Genomic DNA, 21,482 nt, shown 5'->3' on the forward strand with positions numbered 1-21,482 from the left:
TTGTCAAGGCGCTTTGTTTCCTCTCACACAGCTTTAAGGTCGTGATCTGAACGTGGCTCTTTCACTCCAGCGCTGTCCTACCAGACAGTCTCGTCCCTTCACCTGATGAAGGCCGCTTGTGTTGTGGCCAAAACGTCGTGAGAATATTATTGTGTTATTTTATTTTATCAATTTATTATTTTATTCTCATTCTACGTGACTTTACCGAAAGAACCAAAGAAGATGAATCATTGCAGTCACGAAAGCTTTAAATCGAAAGCCACCAATGTTTCGTAAATATTTTTTGTTGTTGCAAATCTTGAGATCGTAGGTTTCTTAACATATGAGCTAATATGTGAATGTTATGGTATTGTCATGGGTTTCCAGACAGTCATGTAAGCGTGCGTAAACCTACTCTTACATGGATGTTACCGGTTACTCATCAGTAGTTTGGCTAATGTATGCACGCCTTTGGTGTACTTTTTCATCATCCTGGCTTGTAATTAGACCATGTATTTGAATTATATTTAACTGGTAGTATTTACCCAGTGGTTCTTAACAGCCCAAATTCCTGCCTATCCTGCCACCATCGTGTATTATGAAATCAGAGTTGTAACATGTAAGTGACCAAGAACCATGATTTATATATTCTCTTCTGCAAGTTTATTTAGTGCACACTATTTTAGGAAGAGTTATGTAGTGTATATTTTAAATGCCCTACAATAGCGTGATGTAGTGTATAATGTATATTTATACTCAACTATATATAATGTAGATAATACCATTGAAATACACTGGGATAGGCATTGTAGTCTGATGTTTGTTAGAATGAAGTTTATATAACACGTAGGCTTTCGCGACCAGTATTATTTATAATAAAGGTTTTTGGGTTAGATCGCTCAGCTCTCATTCTTCACTCCAATGCCAAACCTACCAATCTTCCCATCTCTGCATCTTTTGCCCACTTTTGTATGAAAGTCCTCTGGTTTTCCATCCATGTTTAAAAACATGCATTCAGAGAATGTAGCTACTACATATAAGCCCCTTTGATGAGCTATCAGGTGTGGCCTCTGAAAAAGCTAGTATCTCGGTGGGCTTTACCCGGTAAATAAAACAGTTTATTGTTCTTACCCAGTGATTCCTAACACCTACATTTACCTAGCTACTGCCATGGGCAACATGCAATTACATATAATACATAAACTAAATGGTCTTGTTCATTGCATTGCAGTAGTGTTGGAAAATCACAATCAGTTTTGACTGCACTAGGTGTGTCTGGCATGTTGAAATAATATTACTGGGAGCATCCTATTTATACAGGCAACAACCTTCCACAAAGAGCATGGGATACAAAATGTTGTTTTTCGCAGAGTGAAACATTGCAAAATTAATCTGGGTAAGATGATGTAAATTTTTAAAATACAAAATTGGTAACCCAATCACGTTCCATGCACCTAGGCCCCAGTAGTATTTAAATTAGCACATTTATTTAATTAATTGGCATCTTTATGATAGTCACTAACGTGATAAATAGTCACTAACGTGATAAATGGATGCATGCATAATAAATAAGCCACTCTTACTCTGTCTCATGAATGGCATTTTTAAATATAGCACAGAGCTGCAAGCATAAATAACCAATTGTTATAAGCAGCTAATTAATTAGCTTTCAAGGGTTGCTGTAGTGAATGCAATAGGCTATTTGGTTATTGCAATTTGAATTGACCTCCGGATCATCTGAAAAATGTTCAATGCAAAACCGCCTACTCCTCCCTGAACAGTTCCTCATGCTGTTCAATAATTTCAGTTTATTCTGTACTCAATTTTCTTAGAGACTTGTTAATCTTCATCTAGATCCAATTCATAAATAGTTATTTTATACATCAACAAAAGTTGCATGCTACAAGAGCAGCTAAAACAAATACCCAGTTATAACATGTCTGAAGATACCATGATGGCATTTATGAGAAAATGAATAAAACTGGGTTCCACATAATTTATAGAGAATTTGAGTATTCTCCATTTGTGGGCTCTATCTATACCCTCTGTGTTTTCCTGTCATGCTTAAAAATACTAAGGTATAAATACTTAATCAGTCAAAGCAAGAAACTCGGGGAAGTGTAAAAAATAAGTATTAGAGATAGTATTGTGGAGTGTTATTTACAATTGTCACTCATCTTCAAAATTAGTTTTTTAGATAAATGTTTTGAAGTATTTTTTTTATGTTTTTGCCCCAATTCTCATAGCCTTTATAATAACATTCCATCATAATAAACAAGAAAATAAAACCGACATATTCTTGGGTCTTTCGGTAAAGTCACGTAGATAGGATGAAAGAAAATAACCAAAATTATTAGAAAAACTACGACGTTTTGATCGCAACAGAAGCAATCATAAGGAGAAAAAATAGCAGCAAAGGTGCTGAGGCAGGCTGTTTTTAAAGGTTTGAATTGGGTGTAGCCCAAGGGTCATAAACGAAGTGGGCGGGGCTAGTGATGTTAAAGTGAGAAATTTTCATATAAATGTAAGGTCGGAGAGCTACCTTCATGATGACGAAGCTGCGGAGGTGGCCATTGTATTGTGAGAGATTAGCATGTCAATGTAAGATTGCAGAGCCGCCACCACATCGAGGACATGGGCGACGGTGACTGTGTTGGTTTGAGACCTTTAACCTCTTCTTTGGTTCTTTCGGTAAAGTCACGTAGAATGAGAATAAAATAATAAATTTATAAAATAAAATAACACAATAATTTATTATTTTATTCTCATTCTACGTGACTTTACCGAAAGAACCAAAGAAGATGAATCATTGCAGTCACGAAAGCTTTAAATCGAGACCTTTAACCTGTTCATTTAAAGAAAAAAGAGCAGGGAAGCTGCTGAGGCAGCCTGTTTTAAAGGATTGAAATGGGTGTAGTCCAAAGGTCAAAAACGAAGTTGGCAGGGCTAGTGATGTTAAAGTGAGAAATTTGCAAGTAAATGTAAGACGGGAAAGCTACCTCCATGACGACGAAGGCGCGGAGGTCGCCATTGTATTGTGAGAGATAAGCATGTCAATGTAAGATCGTAGGGCCACCGCCACATCGAGGACACGAGCGACGGTGGCTGTGTTAGTGTGAGACATTTAACATGTTAATGTAAAACTAGAGAGTCGAAAATAACTACTAACATCGGAAGGTAGGATGGAAACATCACGGCCAGATAAGGCTTAAACTGGTTAATAACGTCTTTCCAATGATTGTTCAGTTTGTAACCATCTTGTCGGTGGAAATTGTGTCTTTGTCTATATATTTGGATGGCTTCATGAACGAATCTTTGTTGATAGCCAGTGGGCTTGCAAAGTACCTTCGTCTTGGAAAAATTAATTTCCTGTGTGCCCACAGCGTTAAAGCAATGATCAGCCACAGCTCAGGTATTGGTCCTACCATGTTTCAGACCTGCCTTATGTTCACGAACACGGTCCGAGACATGTCGCTTAGTTTCCCCAATGTTACTACTGCCGCAGACTCATCTTAGTTTGTAGACGCCACGGTATTGCTTGTCAGGGATCACATCCTTCACAGATGGGATCAGATCAGGAATTTTATGTACTGTGTTAAATCGAACCTGGATCTTGTGTTTGCTCATGATTTTGGAAATATTTTTAGTGACCCCTGCCATGTATGGCAAGGTGATGGTTTTGAGTGGGTCCTCAGATGGTTCTTTCCCAATGGTTGGGGTGATAGCTTATTGGATTGTGTGGTCTGAATATCCATTCTTCTTGAGAGCTTGGTGTACGTGTTCCAGTTCACTGGCTAGGTGATGGCAGTCAGAAATACATCGAGCTCTATGGTGTAGAGTTTTTATGAGGGAATTCTTCTGGGATCGATTGTGGTGTGAGTCAGGTTTTAGGTAGGCATCCATATGGATGGCTTTCCTGTAGACAGAGTGTCCCATTGAGCCATCTGGTTTCTTTTCAATTAAAACATTCAAGAATGGTAACTTGACATCCTTTTCCACCTCCATGGTGAATTTGATGGCTGGGTGTATGGAATTGAAGTGGTTGAGGAGTTGGTTCAGAGCTGGTCGGCCATGTGGCCAGATGACGAATGTATCATCTACGTACATCTTCCACAAGGACGGACGTAGAGTGGATTCCTGGATGGCATTTGTCTCAAATCTATCCATGAAAGCATTGGCTACAACTGGAGATAAGGGAGAACTCATTGGGGTACCTTCAACTTGTTTGTAGTATGTTCCATTCCGGGTTATTACAGTAAGATTTGCTGAGGCAGTGTTTCACCAGGGCCGGTACATCAGCATTCAGTCCTTGTTGGACCAAATCCTCAATGATTGCAATGGTGTCAAGTACAGGAACTTTGGTAAACAAAGAGACCACATCGAAACTAACGAACAAAGCACCTGGAGATAGTGAGATGTCCTTAATTAATGATACCAAGTGAGCTGAGTTGAGTACAGCTGAGGTGGTCTTACCAGTGAATGGTTGTAAGGTCTCAGACAGACATCGGGCCAGTTTGTGGGTGGGTGAGTCAATGGTGGAGACGATAGGACGGAGTGGTGTACCTTCTTTATGGATTTTTGGTAAGCCATACAATCTGGGTGGTCTAGCAGCAGAGGGTTTTATAGAAAACCGCTTGGTTGGTTCGATCAAAGATATCGAATCAGTGATTATATTTTTGGTTTTCATAACGAGGCAGTTGGTGTGATCTCTTTTACTTTTGGTATAGCTACCATCATTAAGTAGGTCCTGAATTTTGTTATTGTATGTGGTTTTGTTCATGATGACTGTGGCATTGCCCTTGTCTGCTGAGAGGATGACGATGTCATCTCTCTTTTTTAATTGAGAAAGCTCAAAGCGCTCATTTTTACTGATGTTGCTCATTGGTGTCTTAGCGTTTTTGAGGATTGCAGCGATTTCCGATCTTGCCACGTCTGTAATAATGTGTCCCAAACCCTTAAGGGCTACGTCGACCTGGGCAATGATATGATCAGCTGGGATGTGTTTAGGGGTGACTGCGAAATTCAACCTTTTGGCTAGAACCGATTTTAGGCTGTCTCAAATTGGACTGTTACTCTGATTGATAACAATCTTGTCAATGTGTAGTGGGTACAGAGGGAGAGCGAGACTTCTTTGAGGCACACGTTTTATTATAACAACAACTGCTAGCACAAGGGGTGGCTGCCCCTTTCACTCGGTAACTGGGAAGATGGTCCTTCTGGGCTAACTAGCCCTAACGCGACTGGGAGAAGGGAGCCTTCAAGCGGGACTCCGACTCGAGTCCTGATCTTGACCCCGGGGCTTCTTCTTTAGGAGGACGTCTTCATGACTTCAACTGCCGGAACCTTTCAGGGGTCCAGGTTATATTCCCAGTTCCAGGGCTTCTTCCGCCCCTAGGCACGCCTCCCTTGTCGACGCTTCCAGAGGCCCCTGGAACCGGTCCTGGGGTCCCCCAGCCCCCTCTTTTGGGGCTCCATCCCCGGCACATCCGGCCACTAGCCCTGGAGTGCCATGGCCCCCTGTCACCCCTGCGCCGCTCCCGGCGCTCTCGCCCCCTTGCCTCAAAGGGTTAACACTGCACATGGAGTGCATGATGCACAACTGCCGTGCTGCAGGTGGTGTGAGCAGCACGGCCCATGCTTCACACACGGGCCGGCCTAACGTGGCAAACAGTGGCATCACCCGATGCCACTACAAATGTATAACTTTTTGATGTGTGGATCTGGCTTCTTCTTGGAAAGGAGGTTGAACTTGGAAATCAGGTTATCTTTGCACTTAGCTGACATTGAGGGGGCTGAAGAGGCTGTCATGTTATCTACACATTCCCAATTAGATGTAGACATTTTTTCCGTCAATGTTGTGTGATTTCAGGAGAGTCTTGTCTAAATTGTCCAGTTCAAATCGGAACAATCTTATTCTCTTTGAGATCAGGGCTAGGCCAGCCCTGAACAAGATCCGTTTAGCATTGGGAGAAGTGACAGCAGCAGATGTCAGTGTAAAGACGATCGGTGTTACCTTAGTGTCGCGGCATCTCTTCAGAAAAGGGAGCGACTCGATCAGATGAGCCTTCTTGTCTCGAAGTTTGTTAAAAGATCTAATAGTTGTGTGGAAACCCTTCCCGTAGAGGTGGTTAAATCTTGATTTAAAGCTTTCGTGACTGCAGGAATTCATATTCTTTAACACAGTACGTAAAAATTGTGATCTGATCCCATCTGTGAAGGATGTGATCCCTGACATGCAATACCCCGGCGTCTACAAACTAAGCTCTGTCTGCGACAGTAGTTACATTGAGGAAACTAAGCGACTTGTCTCGGACTGTGTTCGTGAACATAAGGCAGATCTGAAACATGGTAGGACCAATACCTCGGCCGTGGCTGATCATTGTTTTAATTTGGTGGGCTCACACGACGTTGATTTTTCTAAGACGAAGGTACTTTGCAAGCCCACTGGCTATCAACAAAGATTCGTTCATGAAGCCATCCATATATATAGACACAGACACAATTTCAACCGAGAAGATGGGTACAATCTGAGCAATCATTGGAAGGATGTTATTAACCAGTTTAAGTCATAACTGGCTGTGATGTTTCCATTATACCTTCCGACGTTAGAAGTTATTTTTGACTTTCACACTAACACAGCCACCGTCGCTTGTGTCCTCGATGTGGCAGTGGCTCTACGTTCTTACATTGACATGCTTATCTCTCACAATACAATGGCCACCTTCCCACCTTCGTCGTCGTGGAGGTAGCTCTCCGATCTGGCATTTACATACAAATTTCTCACTTTATCATTCGTAGCCCCACCAACTTCGTTTATGACCTTTGGGCTACACCCATTTAAAACCTTTCAAACAGCCTGCCTCAGCAGCTTCCCCGTTCTCTTTTCTTTACAGTAACAGGTTAAAGGTCTCACACTAACACAGTCATCCTCGCCCATGTCCTCGATGTGGCGGTGGCTCTGCGATCTTACATTGACATGCTAATCTCTCACAATACAATGGCCACCTCCGCAGCTTCATCGTCGTGGAGGTACCTCTCCCATCTTACATTTGCATGCAAATTTCTCACATTAACATCACTAGCCCTGCCCACTTCGTTTATGACCCTTGGGCTACAACCATTTCACACCTTTAAAATAGCCTGCCTCAGCAGCTTTCCTGCTAGTTTTCAACGGTTTTATATCTCCTGATGTCAATTGCTTGTGTTGCGATCGAAACATCGTAGTTTTTTTGTTATTTTCTTTAATCCTATCTACGTAACTTTACCGAAAGACCCAAGAATATTAATTCCTGCAGTCACGAAAGCTGTAAGTCAAGATTAAACCGACAGTTTAAAGTAAATACATTAAGTGATTACAATGCGTGCCTTGTGACATCTACTATGGGCCCCTGGTTTTATTAACATGCAGAGCCAAAATTACTTTATGATGAACATCACATGCGCCACTATATATTCGCACACACCAAAGATCCCCCATATAGCCTTAACAGACTTTTGGGGCAAGTGCTGTTAGCGAGCACCTATGAAAGCCGTCACGGCACACGAGGGAGTTGGTGGCCAGCACCATGCCCGGCCGTCTTTGTCTCCCGAGTGGCAATATTTATACATCGCACCAGATACTCAAATATTTGAGGCTGAGTCGACGCGGGGGGGGGGGGGGGCAGGACCAGTGTTGACTATGAGCGGGAATCAAACTCGGGTCACCAGGTTCATAGTGCAACACGCTAACCGCTGTGCCGCCGCTCTCCACATACAAAAAAGACAAAGTTCCCCCATATAGCCTTAACAGACTGTAGGGGCAAGTGCTGTTAGCGAGCACCTATGAAGGCCGGAACGGTACACGAGGGGGTGGGTGGCCAGCACCACGCCTGACCGCCTTTGTCTCTCTAGTGGCAATGTTTACACACCGCACCAGGTACCCATTTGAGGCTGAGTCGACCTAGGGGAGGCCCGGGACCGGTTCAGATAATCGTCACTGGTGTTGGCCGTGAGCGGGAATCGAACCCGTATCGCCAGGTTCATAGTGCAGCGCGCTAACCGCTACACTATTGCTCCCCACATACACACGCACACTCACACACACTCTCTGCAGTATTCCCTTTTCTGTGACATTTTAAAGTAACAGGACATTGGTTTTAGTATTATTTTATTGCACCATGCATGACCTATTTGTGATAACTTGTTGTGCTCCACATTGCCAGACTTTTTTTACGAGGTATTGTGGAAAACAATACAACTATAAAATCTTAAAATTCATATTAGATGGGAAAACAAAAATACCGTTGGCAAAAATATAAAAACAATTGATCTCATTTGCACTGTTTACAACATTGTATGACAGTTAGCAGGATTCAAGCTATGACTTGGTTGTAAATTAAACTTTACCTAATTATAATTTTGCATTCGTGACTTGTATGTGCATGCATGTCACTAATTGCATCACTAATAGCGATGCCCTAGGTTATATGGAATCCAATGATACACGACAATGATGGCTTAAGGTAAAAGCTCACAAAGGTGCAGGGCCATTATGTGTTTTGAAGAATTTTATTGAAAGCTAATTAATATATTTTAACCTGCTTAAGCGACTGAAGCCTTGTTATGAATACAAATTTGATCCTCAAGCCAAAGTGCATATTTTAAAACTGAACTGCCCCCATATGAAGGCATTTTTAAAAAGTGTAATTGTGTTAAATTTGATATACTTTTTCAGAGACTAAACGACACTCCTTTGAAACTGGAAACACCCCTTAATTTTTATTTTTGGTATTTTTAATTAAATAATAATTGTTATCTAGCAATTAATAAATTCATGTCTGTTCATTCAAAGCTAATTATTAACGAAACATTATGAATGAATACATGTTTTCTATGCTCTTATGAGCAATGGGATGATGCTATTCATTATTCATGACCCTGATCCAATGGTGGAATTTACAGATGCTTGCGGCAGGTACCAAGTTCATTTTAAGAGAACTACTGTTGACTTATCACAAAGTGGTACTCGCTTTTATCAATCCCAGAGATATTATAGGCTGAGTTGACTCTTATCAGAATATAAACGCACAAGTCAAGCACTTTAACCACAACACTAGGAAACTCTGAATATGGGTAACTTATATGTTTTACATTAAACCCCGAGCATTTTACCGATGTCATCGCGTGTAATATCATACATTGAATTAATAATATAGCTTGCAGATTCCACGTTGTTATATTAATGCCGCTGCGTAGAGCATTGCGAAAACGTTCTTCACTTTGCGATGCGCGAACACATGGGTGCCTGTACATGTACATTCTCACAGCGAGAGGCCTGGACGCGCTCCATCATTCAGAAGTCTCACTGCTGCCGCGGTATTAATGGCAACCAGTGTATGCAGCCGTGAACCGTTTGACAGGCACATTCATCCCACTGCTCCCTATAGCGCACAAAGCCACGGGCAGTGCGCAGCAGGTCACTCAGACCCATGTACTACCTCCCAACTGTCTTTTTTCCCTGCCTGTGATGCTCGATGTTTTGAGGGCCTGGGAGCTCTCCTGCAATAATAATATGCTGCAGCGAATGATATGTGCACGAACCACTCCCGTGCGAACCAGGATGTCTCTGTAATCGGATATTCCTATTGTGATCAGCTCCAGATAGTTTTTTATAAGGTGCGTGCATTAACATTCGTAAACATTTTTATATGTGTTTATATATTACACATCATATATGAACAATGTTAAGAACATCTATTAATATTTGTCGGCATACACCATCTTCATCACCACCATAATTCTGACATGTTATGTTGATCATTGTTACAATGCGTGATATATAACATCTCGTTCATAAATCGGCATACAAGATAGGTGTGAAAGTGTCTTCATGGGAAAATGTGCATTGGGTGCTTCTCATATCCACTTGTGGTCCTAATAAGTTATGGAAATCCACACTCGTATGGCACAGGCGAGTTCCTTAAGAGGATATACACTATTTACTTCTCGTCAAGTCGTAGATATTTTACTGTCCTCAAAGGGATGATGGGCTGACCAGGATTTTCACTGCATGACCTTCCAAATATCAGTCGAACACTTTGACATCGCATCACCAGACCCAGATAAGGTACATTGAGAAATGTTGTTCATGCTGCTTTAAGTAAACCGATAGCAAATCTAACTAAATAAATAAGCACTATGTTACGCACGAACAAATGCTTATTCAATTATTCAGCTGACAGCATTCAAGAAAGGCTAATGCCTTTCATTCAGAAGCATTGCCTGTACATGCAGGGTGTTTATGAGTCATTTTTTGGTATGGGTCACTGGTGAACTTTTAACTCTTTCCCATTCCGAGATGTCTGTAAGTTGCAGGGTGGGTCCCGTTCACAGCTGAATCTCAGAACGTGCAAGCGGTTAGCGTAAATTTTATTTAGATAGACATAGCGCCGCTGTTTTTTAATACATTGTACTTACCGCAGAGAACTGTAGCCACACGAACGCACTCTATGATAGCTAGTGCCAAACTGTCCCACACGCCCTCCTGCATGTTATCTTACTTACGTCATCATAACGTAATCAAAAGAAAAATGATGACATACACATAAGTCATCGAAACGGGAAATGGTTAAAAAGATCCGTATATCTTCAGAATATTTGTGGCAATGCAGAGTCGGTGGCTTGCTGATGAGCACATTTCTCTCATATCCTCTCCAACCATTACTTACATCATCCTTGGTTTTTGAATAAATATGCCCGTTTAATTTGTTAACATTGTACATTTTTGTTCTTTTTTTGGCTGCACCTCTGACACGTTCTGTTCCGATGTTCCCTGTTCCTCCGTATGGATCACTCTGATGTTGTTCTTGTTCTGTGCTGATGCACCACAGATCTCCCCTACAAACTAGCTAGGTAACTGACTAAACAGGACTTTCTGTGTAATGAATTAACATTCAGTTGACTTGACATATAAAGGTGAAAAATATATGTATGTCTGATACTCTAAACAGTCTAATGACACGTTTAAGGGCCTGTCAAATGTAACTGATAAATATTGGATGAATAATCGGAATTATGACAATTAGGAAAGCCTCACAGTGTCCCAAGAGGGCCCTATGTTTTTATGCTTAACCAATTCCATTCATTAATGAGCGGCTTAATGTGGATATAGACTAAAGTACCCAGATAAAACCCATGAATATGAGGGGGTGACACTCGGCACTGCCATCTCCTGACCACACCTCGCAGGCCCATGCCTGGTACACCTGGTAAGCTCTGGTGGTCACTCATCTATTAATGAATCAGATTGAGTGCACTTGTGGTGATTTAGTGGTAAGTCTCGATTTAAAGCTTTCGTGACTGCAGGGATTCATCTTCTTGGTTCTTTTGGTAAAGTCACGTAGAATTGAAATAAAATAATAAAAATAAAACAATAAAATAAAAATTCTCAACGTTTCGGCCACAACACAAGTAGCCTTCCTCAGGTGAAGAGACAGAACTGTCGGGAAGACAGCGCTTCAGTGAACACAGCCAAGCTTTGGCCGCGTCTTTTAAGCTGGATGGAAGGAGCAGAGCGCCTTGACCAAGGAGTTTACATATCAACAGAATAATTTAGCATTGAAGTAGCTATGTTAATGTGTTGGATTAGCATGATGTTAAAGTCAGAAATTAGCATGTAACTGGGGGATTAGCATGATGTTAGTGTGAGGGATTAGCATGTAACTATGTCGGAAAAAAGTGGCGGTTTCTTTTTTCTTTGCAACGTTAGCACCACTGTCGTTAGCACCACGGAAAGCGACGAGCTTTGTTCAGACGGACGAGTCCATCTATGCTCGGAACGGAGGAGGGGGGAGAGAAGAAACAGCAACGATGGGCTGCTCTGTCCTGTGTTGCGTTACTACTATGCTACAAACTAAACTACTATACATTACAATATTATACCTTCCAATCTAAACTACATTGTATAATATCGTATACACAGCCCAATGTAAGCTCTAACATTATGCATTATATTCATATGCCTCCAACTAAACTTTTTCTAAATTACACGACTATGCACCTTAATATACACTGCCATAGACAAACCCCACCCTTGAATTATACAATGCGTTACTATACACTACCCTATACTTTAGACTATAAAATATTAGACTTGTAATATTACACTATGTTATTCTACCATCCCTTCTGTGTACCACACTGCTGTATATTCACTATACAATTACGATACTATATATTGCCTTATGAATTATGTTAAACATTACACTGTTATACTATTTTATTATTATACAACATGCTATAAACCATACCATTGACCGTCGTGTGAAAGGTACTAAGAGGCAGTACCAGCGAATGGACTGCGGTTTGAAAGTCACCGTAAAATAACAATCAAGAACCGAAATGGTTTATAACGATACATAAAGAAGATATACCCCTTCGTCCCATCGTCTCTACTATCAACTCCCCCACCTACAAACTGGTTCGTTTTCTGTCTGAAATCCTGCGGCCTTTCACTGGAAAAACCACCTCTGCGGTACTAAACTCTACTCACCTGGTATCGACAATCAAGGGTATTTCCCTGTCCCCAGACGACCTGCTTGTCAGTTTTGATGTGGTTTCCTTATTCACCAAGTTCCTGTACCTGACACCATCGCAATCATTGAAGACTTGGTTCATCAAGGACTGCATACTGATGTACCCCCCCTGGTGAGACACTGCTTAACCAAGACATACTTCACCTGGAATGGGACTTTCTACAAACAAACTGAGGGCACCCCAATGGGCTCCCCCCTATCTCCAGTTGTAGCCAACGTTTCCATGGAAAAAAAGATTTGAGACTGACGCCATCCAGACTGCTACTCTACGCCCGACCTTATGGAAGAGGTACATGGATCACACTTTTGTCATCTGGCCACATGGCCGGCCTGCTCTAGACCAATTCCTCGACCACATCAATTCCATACACCCAGCCATCAGATTTACCATGGAAGTCGAAAAAGATGGCAAGCTACCCTTTTTGGATGTCCTAATTAAAAGGAGACCTGATGGTTCAATGAGCCACTCTGTCTACAGGAAAGCTACCCATGCGGATGCTTACTTAAAACCGGATTCCCACCACCATCCATCCCAGAAGAATTCCCTCATCAAGACTCTATACCATAGAGCCCAATGCATCTCCGACCAAGAACACATTACCAGTGAACTCAAGCATGTACACCAAGCTCTCACGGCTAATGGTTACTCCGACTACACAATCCGCAAAGCCATCACTCCAACCATGAAGAAGGACCCTCTTGAGGAGCCATTCAAAGCCATCACCTTACCCTACATTGCGGGGGTCACAAAATCCTGAATAAACACAAGATCCAGGTCCGATTCAACACAGTACATAAAATCCGTGATCTGGTTCCGTCGGTAAAAGATGTGGTTCCAGACATAGAGTACCCGGGCGTCTACAAACTAAGTTGCCTCTGTGGTAGCAGCTATATTGGAGAAACCAAACGACATATCTCGGACCACATCCGTGAACATAAAGCAGACTTGAACACGGTAGAACAAACACCTCAGCCATGGCGGATCACTGTTATAATTCAGTAGACTCACATGACATTGACTTCTCTAAAACAGAGGTTCTCTGCAAGCCATCCGGCTACCATGAGAGATTCGTTCATGAGGCCATCCACATATAGAAACACAGAGACAATTTCAACCGAGAAGATGGATTCTGGCTTAGTAACCATTGGAAAGACGTTATAAACCATTTCGGTTCTTGATTGATTGTTATTTTACGGTGACTTTCAGACCACAGTCCATTCGCTGGCACTGCCTCTTAGTACCTTTCACACGACGGTCAATGGTATGGTTTATAGCATGTATAATAATAAAATAGTATAACAGTGTAATGTTTAACATAATTCATAAGGCAATATATAGTATCGTAATTGTATAGTGAATATACAGCAGTGTGGTACACAGTAGGGATGGTAGAATAACATAGTGTAATATTACAAGTCTAATATTTTATAGTCTAAAGTATAGGGTAGTGTATAGTAACGCATTGTATAATTCAAGGGTGGGGTTTGTCTATGGCAGTGTATATTAAAGTGCATAGTCGTGTAATTTAGAAAAAAATTAGTTGGAGGAATATCAATATAATGCATAATGTTAGAGCTTACATTGGGCTGTGTATACGATATTATACAATGTAGTTTAGATTGGAAGGTATAATATTGTAATGTATAGTAGTTTAGTTTGTAGCATAGTAGTAATGCAACACAGGACAGAGCAGCCCATCGTTGCTGTTTCTTCTCTCCTCCCTCCTCCGTTCCGAGCATAGATGGACTCGTCCGTCTGAACAAAGCTCATCGCTTTCCGTGGTGCTAACCACAGTGGTGCTAACGTTGAAAAGAAAAAAGAAACTGCCACTTTTTCCGACATAGTTCCGACATAGTTACATGCTAATCCCTCACACTAACATCATGCTAATCCCCCAGTTACATGCTAATTTCTGACTTTAACATCATGCTAATCCAACACATTAACATAGCTACTTCAATGCTAAATTATTCTGTTGATATGTAAACTCCTTGGTCAAGGCGCTCTGTTCCTCCCACCCAGCTTAAAAGACGCGGCCAAAGCTTGGCTGTGTTCACTGAAGCGCTGTCTTCCCGACAGTTCTGTCTCTTCACCTGAGGAAGGCTACTTGTGTTGTGGCCGAAACGTCGTGAGAATTTTTATTTTATTATGTTTTATTTTTATTATTTTATTTCATTTCTACGTGACTTTACCGAAAGAGCCAAGAAGATAGTGATTAGTCATTTATTCATTTGTCTGCCAATAAAATATGCCAGGTCTGCCACCTGGACACATTTTCCACCTTGTGGCTTTGTACATGCATTTATAAAAAAAAAAACAGTTGGTAGTCAGTTATTTTTCACAGCTGGATGATTTCTTCTCTTCTGTGATTTATCGAAGCTGCGAAAAAACATTTCTGAATTTTATATATAGTTTTGTATGTGATTTTGCAAATCCATTGATAAACCTACGGAAAATGCAATACCAATACTTATTTTCTGTACGTTTTAAATCGTACCTATATGTAAAGGATTTTCTGATTTCTCCTGTGTGAAAACAGCATAGCCTTCACTTTGACCATTGTGAAGCCTTGAGACTGTCTCTGTCATAAATTTTACCTGGTTGTGTTTACTTCATGGAAAACATTACCCTTTTGTTGCATCTGAAGGGTGTGTGTTTGATGTGCATTTTTTTGCTCCATTTACTTCATGACATTTAAATGTACGTGAGATTGTTCACCATGCACATCGTGGACCAGGAGAAATACGAGAGATGGAGGTTCATTCCAACAGCTGACCTTTTTAGAAATTCTCACAATGTCGATATGAAGCACCGATTTTTCTAATGGGGGATGCTGCAACGTTGCCTTAATATATTGGCCTCCAGTTAATGCCACACTGCGGAGGGTTTATGGCCCAGTAAGAAATGTGCTTCAGCATTTCGCTCAGATTAGAGGTTAAGTCAAACACTAAAAATGTGGGGGATTAGTCAATGGGATTGGACAAGGGGATTTTTTCAGTAACAAGATTCAGTATTTTTAATCGCTATGTAAAAACACTGACATCAATGTAAACATGTCAAATGTATGATAATTAAATATCACTTCACATTATTGAACAATAGACTATACAACTAAAATTATTTATTTTTATGGATGTTTCGTGGCATTTTATTCACTAATTACTATCAAATGTGCTATTGATATTTAGGTAAAGAGAACGACCATTTCCCATGACGCCATGCAGCAGCTGAGCACATCTTAGCCTAGAGGATAATCTTGAAGTGACATCTGAGATCCTTTTGGGATGTAATTTACAAAAATAAGGCAAAGTGTGTCTCCATACTGGATTGAGTGTTGAGTGATTCTCATCTTCAGGGGCTATCCAGAGCTATCCTATCCTATGGTGGAAATTCCACATTACTGTGGTGGGAACTAGTCTTATCTATAGGAAACCCACGATTGACTTCTGATCAAGAAGTACTATATTGACTGAAGAGCAATAAATTACTGGTACTCTACCAAATTACAGTCTCTAAACTGTTCCTGAGAAAATGAATATCAACTCCATCCTTAATTCTTTGGATAACTTTTGAGATCGAATTATGTGCAAATCTAAATGTCACCATTGTTTTTTTTATGCATTAATTGATATTTGGGGAAGGAGCTGAGAACATCAGCTCACTGCACTTGATAACTTGATTTGACTGAGGCATACGCAACTATTGAAGTAGACACAACTCGCATGCCGTACAAGTGAGGCTTGGCTTGTAATGATATCGCCGGAGAGTCTAGCAATAAATGTTTACCCATTGCATTGGATAATTATTCATTTGACCAATTTAACATTTGCATTTGCGATTCATTTTCAAAAGAAGAATAAAACCTGCAAATGTGAATGCGTGTTTGCGCATGATTGGAGAAAAAGCTTTTTGCTGGAGGTGGAATATACTCAAGGGTTAATTAAGAATTTTCCAAGAGAGGACATTCCCCCAGCGAGGGCTTCCTGTGTAATGAGAACATATGGACTCCTTCCAGGCAGTATGACCTATCAGCACGAAGCACTGCCACTTTCCGTGTTCCGTGCATCCCCAGCTGAGTCACCGCTGTGTTTATTCGGAGACTTCAGCTCACGGGGAGCAGGAAGCACATTCTCCACCTGGTTTACCCTGAATGGAACTAAAATTGGTGAGTGATTGCTCCTGTAGGTCCCTCTCTTTATGAACTCCTGAGCAAAATAAAGGGGGCACCTGCAGTCCCGTTGTTTGGCAGCGCCGCGTCCAAACTAACTGCTGCACCGAATTCTCCACTTTTTTACCCAACACTGCACTTCCTTTGGGTAGTTATGACACACCAGGAACAATGCCAACAGATCAATACCCAATATATCTAGGAAGCATGTTTCCAATATTTATATTAATCCGAAAAAACAAAAACCAGGTTTATATATAAGATATTTTCAGACGAGCTAAATATTTTTTTTCAGATTCATCTGAAAACCAGTTATATCACTCATATGGTTTCACTTTCATGCTTTTTCCCACTAAAAGTGATGTCAGGTGGCATCAGGTGATGTCACTATTGTTAGCATGAAGACGTTTAAATTAGTATATAATGAAATCTGAAAAAGATCCAAAATTGTCCTTTAAAATCCTACACAATTTTATCTGACACTCATCCCTATTACCTACCATTGATTGAAGGGGTGGATGTATCTATTTTCTAAGCCCTAAAGCACCTCATGCATATTTTTTGTACTGAGGCATTATCTAAACTCTTATTTACCAAGGTATTCATTGAGCAGTAGATGCGGTTTATGAAGGTTGTGAGAGGTTACTTGGGACCAATGAAGAGAGCGCTGGCTGAACTGGCGCTTGCATTACTTTCTCAAATCGGCGTTATGAAAGACAAACGTTTACATTTTCTCTCAGCTCGTTGTGATGACACAGCCGCTGACGCATCGACTTAGGAATAATTGCAAATATCCTGCTTTTTCCAGAAGACAAATCCCAGTCAAACAATCACGTGACTTGGAGCCCTTGTCCCAGAGTGGCAACAGGACAAAAGCCGTTAACTTCGCTCAAAAGTTGTCTCTGGTGCAAAATGTGATTATGGTATGTACCTATGAAGCTTTAGTTGACCAGTTTTAAAGGTTAATCCGAACTGTTGTGTTATTTGGCGAGAACATTTACCATTTATGGACCGAAAAAATATATGATTCTATGGGTCTTTCGGTAAAGCCACGTAGATAGAAAACAAATTAAAATATCACTAGCTGTATTTTTTCACCTGAAGACGATTGCTTGTATTGCGATCGAAACGTCGTGATATTTTTTTATTATTCTTCTATCTACGTGGCTTTACCGAAAGACCCATAGAATATGTATTCCTGCAGTCACGAAAGCTTTAAGTCAAGATTTATTCATATTATTGTTATAAAATGTGTGTATGTCTGTCTTGAACACAGTTAACTATGAAAATCGTTTGTTGACCTTACATTTAGAATAGATTTCTGTTTAAATAAAATGTCTTTAAGAGAATACATGGAGGTAACCAACTGAAATTGTTAGAGTCAAAGCATTATGCACCCCCTGCCAGTGCAATTTCAAGTCAATCAGTAGATTAATTTCTCTTTGTCATTAACTGCATCCTGCAATGGGTTACTTGCTTGTGTGTCCTGAGACTTTTAGCTTGTGTAACATCTGGAATAATGTATATGGAGTATAGATTGCATACATAACACCTGTACATATATAATTAAAAACACGTGAAGGTTTGAAATAAAGTGTGTATTTTTACTCTTATGTGTATTGAATAAATAAACATTGTAAATGCGCACTAGTGTGCATTAGAGTTGCGTTTCGGAAACGTAACGTTCGTTCGTGCTGATAGAGACTCGTCTGTCTTTCTGTTGCGTCAAGTATTCCGAGCAATTAAATTTTGATGGAAACAGAAACAATTAATAAAACAGCAGCCTGTTAATTGTTCACTTATATCTCCAAAGTATGTGTATGTGAGAAACATAAATATAGGAGGAAACTAAACTGCTTGGTTTAGAGGTTTTAGGGAAAAGTAATTGGCATACAAGTTCTTTCAACGTGTGCAAAGTATGGATGAGATGTCCATGTAGAGTGGGTTTAATAAACTTGTGTCTCGTCTTGGGGGAATGAGTTTGCAACTATTCTAAGAGCAGTGATCGTGTAAATTTCCACAGTGTAATGATTGCAATTAGATGCCTGGCTCATCAATATTGCACGAACTTCAATGGAGACAATTAACTTCACGAATAAATGTTGTCTTTAGATTATATACAGTCCAGCCCAAGGGTAATGTTAGTGCCACCACTGTAGAAAATGGCAACAATGATATTGCAAATTCGAACATACTGCAACTTTGTAGAAGGTTAGAAATCGTTGGAACATACAACAAATAGCTTAGCTTCTTCACAGCATCTTTTAAATATGATAAATTAACTACGGACAGAAGATTAATCTGCAATCACTGATCGTGACATGAAGTGAAGGTGGGTTGACGGTTTCTCAGCTGATGTGAGAAGTGCCTGCTTTAAATTAAGTTATTTCGTCAGTTCCTTCAGGTGTAAATTTAATTTGTAGTAATGATCATGTTTCCATGTGTGTTGCAGGTTTATCGACATTCATATGTGGCATCGTACTCCATCTACAACATCCACACCAGGTAGAGCACATCACCCACTGTTATTCTAAAGTAGCTGGAACGTATACTCAAGGCCCAAACTGTGTAAGATCCCATGGGTAGGAAGTATTCCTGCCTCATATAGCAGCACTGAATGTTCATATTGTATTAAGACATACTTTGGTGAGTCAAATTTTTTTAAGTGAAACCCAAAATACTTCTGCAGGGCTGCAAGTCTTACCACTGACTCTGACACTGGTATGAATGATATGTAACGTTGCCCTGGGGCCCAAGATTTCACTGATCAGCCCTCACAGCACATGACATAATGCCGTATCAACAGCAGATTATGCTCTGCAACCAGTGAAATTTGACACAATGAGCACATACTGCGGCCCAAAGTCACATCTATAACATGGTCCATACTCTTTGGTTATTTTTGGTAAAGAAATCAAATAAAACAAATCACGACGTTTCGATTGCAACACAAGCGACCTTCATCAGGTGGCATTGATACAGCAGGACAACCGCTGACATAGGAGAAAGAGCTGCTGACAACAAGAGTTTATGAAGGGTTGTGGTGGGCCCAACCCAAGGGTAAGTGGGTGGAGCAAGAGAAGGAAGAAAAGGGGTGGGCGCAGGTGATCGGTGGAAGGCAGAGAGAAGTTGTACCTGTGGAAGGCAGAGAGAAGCTCCGCCCACTTACCTTTGGGTTGGGCCCACCACAACCCTTTATAAACTCTTGTTGTCAGCAGCTCTTTCTCCTATGTCAGCGGTTGTCCTGCTGTATCGGTGCCACCTGATGAAGGTCGCTTGTGTTGCGATCGAAACGTCGTGATTTGTTTTATTTTATTTCTAACTACGTGACTTTACCGAAAAAACCAAAGAGTATGGATTCCTGCAGTCACGAAAGCTTCAAATCAAGATAAAACATGGTCAGCATGCATGTGATGCACAGATATAAACTAAAAACTATTTAACTGGTTATGAACCAAAGAGAGGTGAATAAATATTCGTATACGGCAGTGTCATGATAGATAATGCTGTACTGGTGAAAGGTTGACTAAATAAAAAAAATAACGCGATGTCTTACTCGTGTTTACATTAGATACTCAAGTATATACATACATAGTAAGGTCGCACTCATTACATATAAAGTGCTTGCCACAAATGAACCACAATACCTTGCTGATCTCGTCAAGGAACATAAACCATCACGCGAATTCCGGTCATCCTCGTAGTGGCTTTTGGCTACCCATCAAACAAAGATGCTCACTGCATCGTGTGCTTTCCGATGCGCTTCTGCAGCCGTCTGGAATGCTTTACTTTCTGATATGAGGAAGCCACTGGAGCTATGCACTTTTAAATCTAGATTGAAATCTAATTTCTTTAAAACTGCTTTCTGTGCTTAGTTTGTTGTCCTTTCTCCGCACCACCGATTAGCACGGTTGGCTACGTATGGTGCTAAAGAAGTTAAACGTACATATGTAGGGGACTGTACATGAGAAGGTTCTGGAAGGGCGAGTTGAGATGGTTGAAAACAGGTGGCTGGAAGGCACTGTATAATTAAGTGGGGCGGGCCCACTGTCCGATAGTGGCGCGGCCGAGCGAGTATATAAGGGGGAGCGAGGCCCGCGGTCGGGGCACTTACTTGGGGACTATTCGACTACCAGAGGTGGACGACATCGGGAACAACTGTTCGAGATCAACAAAGTGGAAACCATCAGAGTTGATCGTTGAAGACTCATATTAGTGGAAACCATCAGGGCTGAAGATAGCCATATCAATTACGAGTGTGGCAGTCGTTACACTTAGACTGTATAGACGTTCGGAGAAGTAAAGCTCAGCTCCCCTGAAAAAGTAGTCTCGAATAGAGCTCGAGGACTGCTTTTATAGAGGCGTATAAGGAGTGACAAAAATATGGTCATTATATATTATGTTTATGTTATGGAAAATGCTCCTCAGAGCTCAGACAGGTATTCAATTGTGATTGACAGCTGGGAATTGCATCGTTCAACATTTTGTGGAATCACGGACATTGCAGAAGTGGATGGTACATTGCGTTTTTGCTCTACGCATTCCATTTGGTATGGAGGCACTGTGAATTTAATTTTGCTATGAAAAATACCATGTTCCAACCCCTACTCACAGCCAGGCATCAAGGTAGTCAGTTATGCATCTCCTGTCAATAAATTGAATGCTGCGATTTTGGGACGTCATCTGTTGACTGGCGTACAGAGAAACGTTTCCTCTGCAATATTAATGTGGAATTTCCCTCCATTGCATCAAGGCCACCAAT

General features: G+C 40.9%; 1 protein-coding gene across 3 annotated transcripts in view; it reads left to right on the forward strand.

Moving 5' to 3' along the window:
• LOC116950755 (inactive dipeptidyl peptidase 10) overlaps positions 1-21,482 on the forward strand; it is a 613,867-nt gene that overhangs the window by 454,317 nt on the left and 138,068 nt on the right. For all 3 annotated transcript variants that reach the window (XM_032968787.2, XM_032968796.2, XM_032968804.2), the window contains exon 6: positions 19,173-19,225. In XM_032968787.2, coding sequence (XP_032824678.1) covers positions 19,173-19,225 — 53 coding nt within the window. The remainder of the gene's footprint in view (positions 1-19,172; positions 19,226-21,482) is intronic.

The sequence above is a fragment of the Petromyzon marinus genome, chromosome 2 (assembly GCF_048934315.1).
Source record: "Petromyzon marinus isolate PM22_M1 ecotype Great Lakes invasive population chromosome 2, UKy_Petmar_22M1.pri1.0, whole genome shotgun sequence".
In the NCBI taxonomy this organism is placed as follows: domain Eukaryota; kingdom Metazoa; phylum Chordata; class Hyperoartia; order Petromyzontiformes; family Petromyzontidae; genus Petromyzon; species Petromyzon marinus.